The 14009-nt window shown below is 46.0% G+C and overlaps 1 protein-coding gene across 1 annotated transcript; it reads left to right on the plus strand.

Moving 5' to 3' along the window:
• The first annotated feature begins 12853 nt into the window (after positions 1-12853).
• On the plus strand, positions 12854-13795 carry LOC138449361 (olfactory receptor 10A5-like). The gene has a single exon (XM_069604768.1). The coding sequence runs from the start codon at positions 12854-12856 to the stop codon at positions 13793-13795; it is 942 nt and encodes a 313-aa protein (XP_069460869.1).
• The last annotated feature ends 214 nt before the right edge of the window (positions 13796-14009 follow it).

The raw sequence follows: 14009 nt of genomic DNA on the forward strand, positions 1-14009 counted from the left end.
TCAATGACCACTCTGTTTCACACCACTCACCCACTGTTCCTCACTGCAGGCTTCCACACCCTACTCGTCCCACACCAGTTCAGCTCACTCAACCCCTCACTACTCACCTCTCAACAAACTCTACCTCACCCCACTCACCCTACTATTCATGACCCCACTCACCCCACTCTAACTGCCATCATTGTACATCAACCGATTCACCCATTCCACCTCCCCATCCTTCTTGTCCCTACCCTTCATTTCCACAATCATACCACTTTACCTGATCCCACTCAACCTCAACCCACTTGCCGACTCTTGTACAGGCCATGTGTCCTCACCATGCTCAACCCCACACAACATCACCCCAGTATTCCTGGTCCCACTTTTCTCACCCCACTCTACCTAAATCACTTTACCTAACCCCACTTATTTGCACTACCTCAGTCACTAATACAGTCTTCCTAACCACAGTCTTCATTGGCCCACTCACCCCACTCTATCTCATCTTACTTTACTGTACACTACTTGTCCTCACCCAATCACCCCACTTTACCTTACTACATTTTTCCTACTCCATCACATCAATCTACCTCACCATCACCACAATCTACCTCACCCATTTCACCCAACTCTCCCTGACCACACTCATACACGCCCAGTCACCGCAGTCAAACCCTCCTCATTCTACCTCACTCAACTCATAACATGCTTACTGACCGATCTTACTTGCCCCAATCACCCCACTCTGCTTTACCCCATCCTCTCTCATCACCAGTAGCAATTCTTATCGACACCACTCTACCTCACCTGTACGCCACCCCATTCACCCCACTCTACAACATCCCTCTCATCCAGTCTTTGTTATCCCACTATTTCTGAACCCACTCACTCTAGCTTGCACCAGTTGTCAGGACTTCAATCCTCTGGTGCCCTCACTAGAGTAGCAAGCCTCCTCTCACCCCACATGTTTTGCAAGTTGATGATAGCAACACCTCTTTTCATTGCTTCTGGGGCGAGGGTCAGTATTAGACTACTTCTATGGATATGTTTGTTAGTTGGAAACACTGGAAAGTGTTTTGGGCTTTCTTTATATTGGGGAGGGAGTATAGGAATGGGCATTCTGGGTAAACATACTCAGCTTGACTAGACACAACCATTTTCTCGTTTTGGTCATTGTGTGTCCTGCAAAAACAGCAACTGGCACAAATTCTGATTTTCTGTTCATGCATTTTTCCAAAACCTGCATACACTCATGCATCCCTTTTTTGAGCTATCTTGTCTATTTATTTATTTATTTATTGGTCATTTTCTGGGTGCTTAGACAATTAGTAAAACTGTTTCAAGCGCCCACAGGGCAACAGGGTGGGGACAGGGGAGGTAGACAATGGGCCTCATTATGAGTTTTAGGTAGCCATGCCGTCATTACCGGAATGGCTACCTCCAAACCCGTGTCCGGGTCCGGGACCCGAAAAAAGTGAATTACCGGCCCATTCTGACTTTTGCGGGCCCGGTAATTCCCATTTTCAGGACCCGGACCCAGTACGTCGACATTCCCATTTGAGCCCCCATAGGGCTCAATGGGAATGGGGAGGATGCTAACAACGGACCCGTTAATCACGGGTCCGTTGTTAGCATCCTGGTCTGCTCGTGGGTGCCGGTATGCACGTCTGGCCAGACCAGACGTGCATACAGTCACCCGCGAGCAATCTCGGTGCATCAATGTACAAGAAATCATAATGCCTTGATTCACTGTGGGTGTTTGGTTAGAACACATGCTAGAGCATTTTTAGCATGCACTCAAATCATGCCCCTGATCATTCTAAACATAGACATGTGCTTTGGTTATATTGTAGTTTGGATTATTGACACTCTAATATTACATCCAAAAGACTGTCTTTGAATGTTACCAATAGCCAGTAGTATTCGACTAAATCAAACCTTATATTCAGCATGAAGTGTTGCATATGTGGAGTTAGCGGGAGGGCCTTATCCCGGCCGGCAGGATTGCATGGAAATCATCTTTCCAGTGTGGATGTGGCATTGTCATACATTTCACTAAATGTCTATAATATTAACTGCTATGAATCCCTGGTCAAGACACAAAAGTCTGTAGTGTTAGGGAGAATTCTCATTTATGGCTAATTTCCCTCATCTAGTAAGTCCCGCAGCAGCTTTGCTGGACTTCTGGAGTTTATTTCCACTTGGTAAGAGTGAGAGCTTTTCCCCCACTCTTACCTGTGTTTTGCTATGTGTTTCTACCTGTTTTTGTGATTGTGGACTCTGAAGTACACCACTTCAGTAGCCCTCTTCTTTTTGTGTGTCACACAGCACCTTCAGTGCCTTGGCACAGGGTTGTCTTTGAGACTTCCCTCGACTGCACCCAGAAAAGGGTAAAGTTACCTTTACCATTAACTTTACTTAGTCAATCTGCCACAGATCCAGTACACCCCATCTTCCATGGAGTACTGGAAAGGGTTAATTCGTATCACTTTGTATCTGTACCTCCTAGAGCATTGTTTCACTCTTTTAACATTTAGACTTGGCTGGTGGCAGTGGTATCTACCCTAACTTTTCTACCGCGATTATATTAGATAAACGTGGTACTGTTCTTGGCTATTATATTAGCCTCGAACATAAACCCGCTTGACCAATCGTCTTACTTTTGGCTACGGTTGGGTTTAGTCGCCATTTATTTTTGTTAAAGTCCTTCTTGTGTTTTACTTTGCACGGCAAACTAAGTTCGCCTTCTTTGTTCACTAACTTTTGGCGGGCTTCTGCTCAGAAGCCCTCCCCAAGGCACCTGGGTGTCTAGGTGGGCTGAATGTGAGGGAGGGGTGTAGTCACCCGCTGCGCAGATTATCCTAGGAAACCCAAGTTGCACTTTGTCATGATTGGCCAGGGTAGTTGTCTGGGCTGGACAACCCCCCTGCTGGGTGATTGACAGCCAGGCTGTGTGAATGGGGGTTTTTCGCATAAAAGGCAGGTGTAACGCTCACCTGATTCCCGTAGAGGCGCCGGTCTTGACTGGGCGTATACCGTATCTTCAAAGGTGATGTGTAACACACGGCTGGCTCTTTGGGCTGGACCTCTGTGCACTGTATGTCGGACTCGAAGGGTAAGATGTCTGCAGATAGAAAATATGGGATTAAGGAACTGGGTTATTGAATGTCTCTCTCTTCTTCCCTTTCTCTTCTCCTGTAGAACCCCAAAGGTTAACGCTCTCACCTTAGGTAAGTGAACGCCGTGCTCTCCATCTGCCTCGGGGCAGGGTGCTGTAACCAGTTTCTTCACTGGATAAGGGGAGCAGGCCTCTTGACTTCAGAGGACTGCTGTCCGTCGTTTACTGCACGAACGGTAAGTTTCGAGTAATTCTAATGTCTTTAAAGTCTTTAGTAATGATGTTTCTTGTTTTGCAGGGTTCCGGCGATGGCGGATGACGGGCTGAAGTGAGTTGAAGATGGAGCCCGTGTGATGAATAGAAGCGCCTGGAAGCACGTAAGTAAGCGCTTGTTGCCTGCTTCACGATGCGCTCTAACTGTCTTTTTATTTTGCAGGTACAAGTTCGGAGCGGCTGCAGGGTGCCGGAATACCCACTGGGTTAGATGTGGAAGGGAGTAATGGCACGTGAGTATTAAAGTTCCCCAATGTCTTTAAACGCACCTTGTTTTGTCTTTCAGATGCGGGATGCAGCGCCGAAGGCCTCCTGAGCGTGCGAAGAGTTGGTAAGCTTTTGTCTTTCAGATGCCGGAATGCAGTGTGAAGACCTCCGGAGCGCACGAAGAGTAGGTAAGCCTTTGTCTTTCAGATGCCGGAATGCAGCGCGAGGCGTTGGTGACAGCCGATGGACCAGGTAAGTGAAGAGCTGTCACTGAAGACTGTAACGCTAACCTGTTCTTTCTTGTCTTTATAGGTGTTGCTGAAGACTGGATTCAGGATGGTAAGCCTTTTTCCTTAGGCCCAGGATCAGATGCAGAAGACACGATGAGCGTTCTGCTGCAGAGGATGCAGAATAACGCAAAGCAAGATTCATCCATCGGGTGTGGTTTAAATAGCCTCCTGTAGTGCTTAGGTGTCTCCTTCCACAGCCACGCCTAGGTAAGAAAAGAGTTCCTGTTTTCCAGAAGAGTTCCAGTGTTCTGAATCTAGGGAGTGGCTCCTGCCCCACCCAACAGGAAAAGTAGTTCCAAACATAAGAGGATCAGAGGCTCAACTGGCAGGCAAGTAAGCAGCATGGTCTGCTGCAGGTAAGTCCACCCAAGCATTATGAGCCCGGCGCTTCCAGCGCTGGGACTGGGCATATTTATGAGCCTGGTGCCACTGGCGCCAGGACTGGGTCCAAAAGGTCCCAATTGGGACTGGTTGGCACTCGGAACCTGGGTTATGGATCTGCTTCCAAAGGAGTTGGGAAAACCCTGACCTTTTGGAAGCAGAGATCATGACAGTACCCCCCCTCAAGGCCCCTCCCAAACCGGGCTTCTCCGGGGGTTTTGGCTTGTCAGGAAATGTTCGGTGAAATCTTTTGATTAGGCGAGGAGCGTGGACATATTCAGCAGGTTCCCAGGATCTCTCTTGGGGGCCGTAGCCTTTCCAGTCAATTAGGTAAAATAGTTTAGATTTGGAGATCTTGGAGTCCAGAATGCTTTTGACTTCAAACTCGAGTTCTCCATCAACTAGGATAGGTTTTGGAGATTTAGTTAGTCGGGTTTGAGGTTGCACGGGTTTTAATAGAGAGACGTGGAAGACCGGATGTATCTTCATGTGCGGGGGCAAGTCCAACTTGACCGCTACTGGGTTTACTATGGTAGTGATGGAATAGGGACCAAGGTATCTTGGGTTGAATGTGCGTGGCCCTTTTAGAGGTAGATATTTGGTGGATAACCAGACTTGATCCCCTACTTGATATTGAGGGGCTTCCTTCCGATGTTGATCTGCTCCTTTCTTGTATTGTTCTTTAGCCCTTTGAAGGTGAGAAACAGCTTCCTTAAAGGCTTGGGTGATTGTAGAATGCAGGTAGTCTACTGCTGGTGTTTCAAGATCTTGGAGGGGATCCAACTCCGAGGTTCGAGGGTGACTGCCGTACAAAAGAAAAAACGGGGTTTTCCCAGTTCCCGAATGGACAGAGTTATTGTAGGCATATTCGGCTATCCAAAGGATGTCTTTCCAAGTTTTTTCAGTTTGTTGCAGCATGCAGCGTAAAAATACTGTTCCAGAGTTTGATTGGTCCTCTCGGTTTGTCCGTCGGTCTGAGGGTGGTGACTGGTCGATAGTCTCACATCAATTTGAGCCGACCGACAGCAACTTCGCAAAAAATGAGAAATAAATTGACTACCTCGATCCGAAATTAGAACCGAAGGAAAACCGTGCAGTCGGACGATGTTTTCGAGAAATTATTTGGCCAGATTTGCTGCTGTTGGCAAGCCTTTGAGCGGAATGAAATGCGCCATCTTGGAGAATAAGTCCACGATTACTAGAATCGTATTGTATCCGGAGCATGGAGGTAGATCGGTGATGAAGTCCATAGAAAGCGTATGCCAAGGGCGAGGTGGGATGTCAATAGGGCGTAAGAGGCCTGCTGGTCTTTCCTTTTGACTCTTGTTTTGGGCGCATACTCCACAGGACATTATAAAGTCTCTGATATCTTTTTTCCAAGACGGCCACCAGAAGTAGCGCTTGATCTTTTCTGAGGTCTTTTCCATACCGGGATTTCCTTCCATTAAAGAATCGTGATAACAAGAGATTACTTTTTTCTGTAAATCTGTGCTGGGTAGGTATAATCGTTCTTGGAAATACAATAAGTTGTCCTTTACTGCAAAGTCCTTTCCCTGCAGATGCCAATTCTGTATGTCTGCTGGAATTACAAGTTGCCTGGCTTTATCCTTAACTTCCTCTATGGATTCTGTGGCGATTACACCCAGAATTCTTTGTTCGGGAATGATTGGTACAGGTTTAGGGTTGATCAAGTGTTCTTCCACTCCCATCCGAGAAAGGGCATCAGCTTTACCGTTCTTTGTACCAGGTCGATAGGTAATTATGAAGTCAAACTCGGCAAAGAATAATGCCCAACGGAGTTGTCTAGAGGATTGGGCTTTTGCGGTTTTCAAATATTGCAGGTTTCGGTGATCCGTAATCAGAGTAACGGTGTGTCGGGCCCCCAGCAGATAATGCCGCCAAGCCTTAAAGGCAGACTTGATAGCCAGAAGTTCCTTGTCAGTAATGGTGTAATTGATTTCAGGAGGCGAGAATTTGCGGGACCAAAATGCCACGGGATGCAACTGATTGGTTACCGGGTCCTTTTGTGATAGAACTGCCCCCATGGCAAGGCTTGAAGCATCAGTTTCCACGATGTAGGGGAGTTCGGGGCGAGGGTGTTTTAAGATTGGTGCAGAGATAAATTTAGTCTTCAAATCCTGGAAAGCTTGTTCCGCCTCGGTAGACGATTCAAAACATTTGTTTTTCTTTAACAAGGCAGTAATGGGCTGGACTATTCGAGAGAATTCGGGGATAAACCTGCGGTAAAAGTTAGCGAAGCCTAACATGCTTTGCACACCTTTTACGGAGGATGGTGATGGCCATTTGAGAACTGCATCGACCTTCATTGAATCCATACGCACTCCGCCAGGTGATAATATGAATCCCAAGAATTCAACTTCAGTCACGTTGAAAACACATTTTTCCAACTTAGCGAAAAGTTTGTGTTGACGCAATCTTTCGAGGACCATTTTCACGTGTTTCCGAAGTTCAGATTCCGATGAAGAATAAACGAGGATGTCGTCAATGTAAACAACAACACACACATCTATGAGCTCTCTGAGGACATCGTTCATAAAATATTGAAAGGCGGCCGGGGCATTGCAAAGTCCGAAGGGCATGACCTGATATTCAAATAGCCCATACTTGGTGCGGAAGGCCGTCTTCCATTCATCGCCCTCTTTTACTCGTACCAAGTGGTAAGCTCCTCTAAGATCCAGCTTTGTATATATGCATGCTTTTCTGACTTGGTCCAGGAGTTCAGGGATCAAAGGTAACGGATATCTATTCTTAACGGTGATCTGGTTCAGGGAGCGATAATCTATACAAGTTCTAAGGTCTCCTTCCTTTTTTGGAACAAAAAACAAAGCTGAAGAAGCAGGGGACTTGGAAGGACGAATAAACCCATTTGCCAGGTATTGATCCAGGTATTGTCGAAGGTGAAGGTTCTCAGGCTCGGTGAGGGCATAAATTCTACTACAAGGAGGAGTAGATCCAGGTATCAGGTCTATCTGGCAGTCATAAGACCTATGAGGAGGTAGAGAGTTAGCCTGATCCTTCCGGAAAACATCTTGGTATTCTAGGTATTCGGGAGGTAACTGGGGAGTCTCTGAAGAAATTGCTGCCAGTGCAACACCAGGTGGAGGGTGACAAGTAGAGACACATTCTGGAAACTGGACCGTTCTTGCTCGCCAATCAATCAGAGGATTGTGTTTCTCTAACCAAGGTATTCCTAGAATAATCTGAAACTGAGGGGCCTTGATCACATCGAACACGATCTTCTCATGGTGTCCATCTTGACTTACTAGCGTCACCTCTTGAGTGGTATACGTTACTGGCCCGGAGGCTATCTCCGTACCATCCACCATAGTAATGACGTCCTTTACAGCCTTGGGACAAAGAGTTAGATTCATCCTCAAAACCATTTCATGATCCACATAATTGCTGATGGCACCGCTGTCGACGTAAGCTTCAATTGCATGTAATCGATCCGGATTATCAGGGCTAATGAGGACCATAGGTATCACGAAATGCGAGGTCACGGAACTGGTTTTCACGCTCGGCAAGAGGACCTCTATTCTTGTCGGGCGAGGTCGTTTCCCTGCTCAGAGTTTGTAACTTTGGTAACTGCAGCTCCTACTGCCTTCTTGGCAGGTTTCACCGGACAGTCTCGAAGAAAGTGCCCTGAGTTTCCGCAATAGAGGCATAATTGCAACTGTTTTCTCCTTTCCCGCTCCTTTTGTGTTAGATGACCTTTCAGACCCCCTATTTGCATGGGTTCCCCGGAGTCTACTCCTTTGGAAGGAGTTGGCGGTTTGGAAAATACTCGAGCATCAAACTTGGAACGATCGGCCTTCCTGTTCTGCAGTTTGTGATCTATTTGAACGACTAAGTCTATATAGTCCGAACAATCTTGTGGGGGATTCACTACTTGGGCTAACACATCTTTGAGCTCTCCACGTAGACCTCTATAAAACAGCGTAATCATTTTGTCCTCAGGCCATTGAGTTTCCACTATCAGTCTGTTGAAAGACGCAATATAAGCCAAAAGGTCTTGATTACCTTGTCGCAACGAAAGAAGCTCATTGTCCAATGCCTGCCCCTGTGAATGTCTTGCGAACAGTTTTTCCATACTGAGCTGAAAAGCTTGAAAATCATGGAGGACCGGATCATCTTGATTTACTAGAGGGATCGACCAGTCTGCCGCATTGCCACTAAGGTACGAAAGCACGAAAGCTACTTTAGCTTGATCAGTTGGAAAGGCTGCTGGCCGGCATAAGAAATGCAACCGGCACTGATTGATAAATACTGCAAACCTCTTTGGGTCACCAGAAAATCATTCGGGCGGAGCCAGAGGTACATTCCCAGGTAGGTTGATCTGCACTGGATTCATAGAGGATGTAGAAGGAAGATTTCCCCCAGATGCGGGTAACGGGGTCTGTCCGGCTTGTGACTGTAGCAATTGTCTAGCGAGATCATCTGTTCGCTCCTTGGAAATAATCAGTTCCCTTCTTAGAGCGTTCGTTTCCTGACGGGCTGCATGCACTTCTGCCCTTAGTTCCCCAAGTAACTGGGCTAGCTGGTCAGTATCCGAGGTTTCCATAGCGCCTGGACGGGAGTTTTGTGGTAGGCTTTGCGTTCTGTAACGCTCACCTGATTCCCGTAGAGGCGCCGGTCTTGACTGGGCGTATACCGTATCTTCAAAGGTGATGTGTAACACACGGCTGGCTCTTTGGGCTGGACCTCTGTGCACTGTATGTCTGACTCGAAGGGTAAGATGTCTGCAGATAGAAAATATGGGATTAAGGAACTGGGTTATTGAATGTCTCTCTCTTCTTCCCTTTCTCTTCTCCTGTAGAACCCCAAAGGTTAACACTCTCACCTTAGGTAAGTGAACGCCGTGCTCTCCATCTGCCTCGGGGCAGGGTGCTGTAACCAGTTTCTTCACTGGATAAGGGGAGCAGGCATCTTGACTTCAGAGGACTGCTGTCCGTCGTTTACTGCACAAACGGTAAGTTTCGAGTAATTCTAATGTCTTTAAAGTCTTTAGTAATGATGTTTCTTGTTTTGCAGGGTTCCGGCGATGGCGGATGACAGGCTGAAGTGAGTCGAAGATGGAGCCCGTGTGATGAATAGAAGCGCCTGGAAGCACGTAAGTAAGCGCTTGTTGCCTGCTTCACGATGCGCTCTAACTGTCTTTTTATTTTGCAGGTACAAGTTCGGAGCGGCTGCAGGGTGCCGGAATACCCACTGGGTTAGATGTGGAAAGGAGTAATGGCACGTGAGTATTAAAGTTCCCAAATGTCTTTAAACGCACCTTGTTTTGTCTTTCAGATGCGGGATGCAGCGCCGAAGGCCTCCGGAGCGTGCGAAGAGTTGGTAAGCTTTTGTCTTTCAGATGCCGGAATGCAGTGTGAAGACCTCCGAAGCGCACAAAGAGTAGGTAAGCCTTTGTCTTTCAGATGCCGGAATGCAGCGCGAGGCGTTGGTGACAGCCGATGGACCAGGTAAGTGAAGAGCTGTCACTGAAGACCGTAATGCTAACCTGTTCTTTCTTGTCTTTATAGGTGTTGCTGAAGACTGTATTCAGGATGGTAAGCCTTTTTCCTTAGGCCCAGGATCAGATGCAGAAGACACGATGAGCGTTCTGCTGCAGAGGATGCAGAATAACGCAAAGCAAGATTCATCCATCGGGTGTGGTTTAAATAGCCTCCTGTAGTACTTAGGTGTCTCCTTCCACAGCCACGCCTAGGTAAGAAAAGAGTTCCTGCTTTCCAGAAGAGTTCCAGTGTTCTGAATCTAGGGAGTGGCTCCTGCCCCACCCAACAGGAAAAGTAGTTCCAAACAGAAGAGGATCAGAGGCTCAACTGGCAGGCAAGTAAGCAGCATGGTCTGCTGCAGGTAAGTCCACCCAAGCATTATGAGCCCGGCGCTTCCAGCGCTGGGACTGGGCATATTTATGAGCCTGGTGCCACTGGCGCCAGGACTGGGTCCAAAAGGTCCCAATTGGGACTGGTTGGCACTCGGAACCTGGGTTATGGATCTGCTTCCAAGGGAGTTGGGAAAACCCTGACCTTTTGGAAGCAGAGATCATGACAGCAGGTCTCTTGGGCTAGAAGTCAGAGAGTCGCCACTGGAACTACAAGGAACCGAAGAGAAGCGGAGAGAACAATGGCTGCTGCAACGACCCTGTCCCGGTGAAACCCTGCTGCTATCTTCCCTTCAACGACTTAGAGAAGATCCAGTCCGGAGTCTTCTTCCCTTGAGCTTGGTGGGGATAACCAGCTCCTCTTCCATAGCCAGAGGATCCTCTTCCTTGTTCGAAATCGCTGCACACTGCTGTAGTGGTCCGGATAGCCACCTGAAGAGCCTCTCCTGTTTTTAAGGAGCGCACCTTTTATTCCTCGTCGCTGCTGCCGGCTTCATCCCTGTGTGGTGCAGACCCCCTCAGATGTCCTCCTTCAAAACGAAGCTCCAGGAATCGTGGGTCTGTGGGAAACCAACAGGAACCACTGCCAGGGCACCAGCTGCACCATTGGAATAAGGTACTGTGTTCTACTTGAGGAAACTGGGTGAACCCTTTTTCTTCATTTCCAAGGTTTGCCCTTGTCTTCCCTCCTTCTTATAACTTTTGTTTTTGAACATTGACAATATCGAAGTACTTTTGGCTACGTTGAATCATGAACTGTCTGACTGTGTGATCTTCGGCAACAGGCCCCGGTGTCTTTTGACCCTGGCTCCGGCCCTTTGACTTTGAACTCCTGTCTCTGAGTGTTTCTTGATTCTGCCTGCCTAACCAAAATATTGCCTGTGATTTTTGCCTCCAACTCCCTCTGGGTATCTCAGGTGCTAATTTTGTTTTTGCCCCGGAAGCATTTCATGTCACGGATACGCGTTTATTTAGTAGACCGAACTGTCAAAAAGTGATCGCAATCGTATTCACGGTAACGTGTTTTGTTCGTAACACCGGTTCATTCAAACACAGGGTACTTACCTTGAGACTTACTGTACAAAGTGAATTGGTTAGTTGTGGTATATTTATGTGTGGTTTTTATTTGAGTTTAATAGAAGTGTTGTGTTTATAACGAATGGTTTAAAAATAAATGTACTTATATTTTTTACCTGAAACCTTGAGTCAGTGTTTGCTTGAGTCACAGTTATTGTGGTCCCTTTGTGTAATCTCTGCTCCTGCTCATATACTCTTGAGATAAGCCTAGCTGCTCCGCCTCTGCTACCACTCTGACATAGTATAGGCTTGTTCCAAAGGTAAACTTGTATTGCCACCTGTAGTCTTAATTGTGCGTAGTGGTCCCTAAGGGCACTGCACAGGATTCTGCCTAACATGTAGCCACAATGAAACTCTCTGATTTAAATTTGCAGTGAGCCATTTTCACAAATTTCCTTTCATAATTAACGAATTTGCCAAATGTCTCTTCTGAAACCCAAATGGAAATATACAGAACAATAGTGAAACTTTCAGAAGGCATCATGTGTTCACTCAAAACCACAAAAAACTTGATGCTTTAAAAAATTCCTTTATTTATTTTTACGTGAAAATATGTTGTTGACTAAGCAGCAAACCACTTATTTAACCATGCCCTGTTTGCATATTGTTTTTCAAAACAAATAAGGTTTCTTTGCTTTAACGAGTAGCTATTCACATTATCGGTATTGCTATTAAAATGCAGCAGAATCGCATGTAGCAACACGCTTGCATTATTAATAAAACACAGCAGCAGATAGCACTAGAATTAAAAAATGTATGCAAATATTTTGTAAACAAGAAAGTTATTTTCAAAAGATTTAATTCCAAACAGGTCACGGATAAAGCAATGATGGTTTTATCATTTGGCAAAGGAACATCTTGTTCAGATATGCCAATATAAGTCTTGCTAGGCAATTCTCCTCTGAACAAGAGTACCAACAGCAACCCCAGACATGTGTTTCAGTCTGATTGGACCTCATTAGTAGGGTGGAACTGTGCCTCTCTAAGAATAGTAAGGGGTCACTATTTTGGAGATTTCTCTTTTGTGAAAGGGTTGTCTTTGGTACTTGTTCAGAGGAGAATTGCCTATTATTTAGGTGCTGCACTGCCCCAGAGCAGGACAAAGACTGATATGTTTGGGATATTTCTTCTCTGTGAAAGATAGTGAGCTAAGGACTCTGGGTAAGTCTCTCATAACCGGGACTAATGTCTGGCAAAGGGACTCCCAGGACGCCCCTTGTATTCTACTGTCAGTCAATTTGAATGCAAATAATTTTGTTATGATCATAATACAACTTTATATAATCATGCACAGCTAATGTATATGCTGGCACAGATCTGTTAGTAGTTTTGTGCTGTGTACCTTGCACTTTTCTAATGGCATGAAGTGTAGTGTTAACTTGACTTTTGCGACAAAGTGGGTAATGCTGTAACACTAGTGTAATTGTGAGGTTCACAAAACAGTATGCAACGTTATTAGCTACACCTTATCCAGGTGGCAATAATTTTTCAGATCTCATTATCTGGCATGTGGAGAAAGGTGCCCTTCCTAACTCTGCACCGACTCTTCTCTAAAAAGCATCTCCCATTTCTAATATCAATGCATGACATTTTTATTTTCTTGAACAGAAAACAAACATGGCTGCCACAGGATGTACAAAGAATACAACACAAGTGGAAGAATTCCTTCTTGTGGGACTGCACATTCTCCCGGAGCTGAAGACGTTTTTCTTTGTCACTTTCCTAATAATCTATACGCTAACTCTTGCTGGTAACGGCCTTATCGTGGTTACAGTTTCCGCTAGTGGTCGTCTTCGCTCTCCGATGTTCTATCTTCTGAGCAATTTCTCCTTCTTGGAAATCTGGTACTCCACTAGTACTGCTCCCAGCATGCTCTCATGCATATTGGCCGAAGGCAGTAGCATCTCATTTGCTGGATGCCTCACGCAGTTTTACTTCTTCACGTGTTTCGCGACCATCGAGTGTTTTCTTTTGACAGTGATGGCTTATGACAGGTACACTGCAATATGTTTCCCATTGCATTACACCATCCTCATGAACCGAAGACAATGCCTGAAGCTCATGTCTGTTGCCTGGGTGGGAGGGCTCACGCTGCCCTTGATAACACTTGTCTTGCTTTACAGATTAAAGTTCTCAGGTGAAAAAAGGATCAACCACTTCTTCTGTGAGTTTGCAGCTGTCATCAAAGCTGCCTGCTCAGACACCTCCTTCATAGAAGTCAACGCTTTTTTCTTCTCTTTTGTAATTCTAATAGTGCCGTTTATCCTAATCATCATGTCATACGCGTACATCATGTCGGCCATCTTGAAAATCCCATCAGCCAATGGGAGACATAAGGCCTTCTCCACCTGCAGCTCTCACCTTGCTGTGGTTAGCACCTACTTTGGACCACTCATTGCCATCTATGCAACACCAAGGACAGATGGCTCCCGTAACCTGAGCAACGTCTTATCCCTGCTCTACTCTGCGATAACACCACTGCTCAACCCTGTCATATACACCCTGAGAAACAAGGAAATCAGGGAGGCCTGGAGGAAGGCTTTCCAGAAGACATCTTGACTGGAAGAATGTCAGGAACGCATGAATGCACATTTTCCAGCTGAAAGTATTGCCTTTGTAAATGAAAGAAATAAGTCATACAATGATTACAATCTGCCAAATGGTCTATCCTATCAAGTGACATTAAATCATGTAATATTCTGATAAGAAGAGGTTTCTATGAGTATGGTGTATTATGGTGCATCCCAGAAACTAACTCCACTATTGTTATAGA

This window comes from Ambystoma mexicanum, chromosome 1p (assembly GCF_040938575.1).
Source record: "Ambystoma mexicanum isolate Mex_15411 chromosome 1p, UKY_AmexF1_1, whole genome shotgun sequence".
NCBI lineage: Eukaryota > Metazoa > Chordata > Amphibia > Caudata > Ambystomatidae > Ambystoma > Ambystoma mexicanum.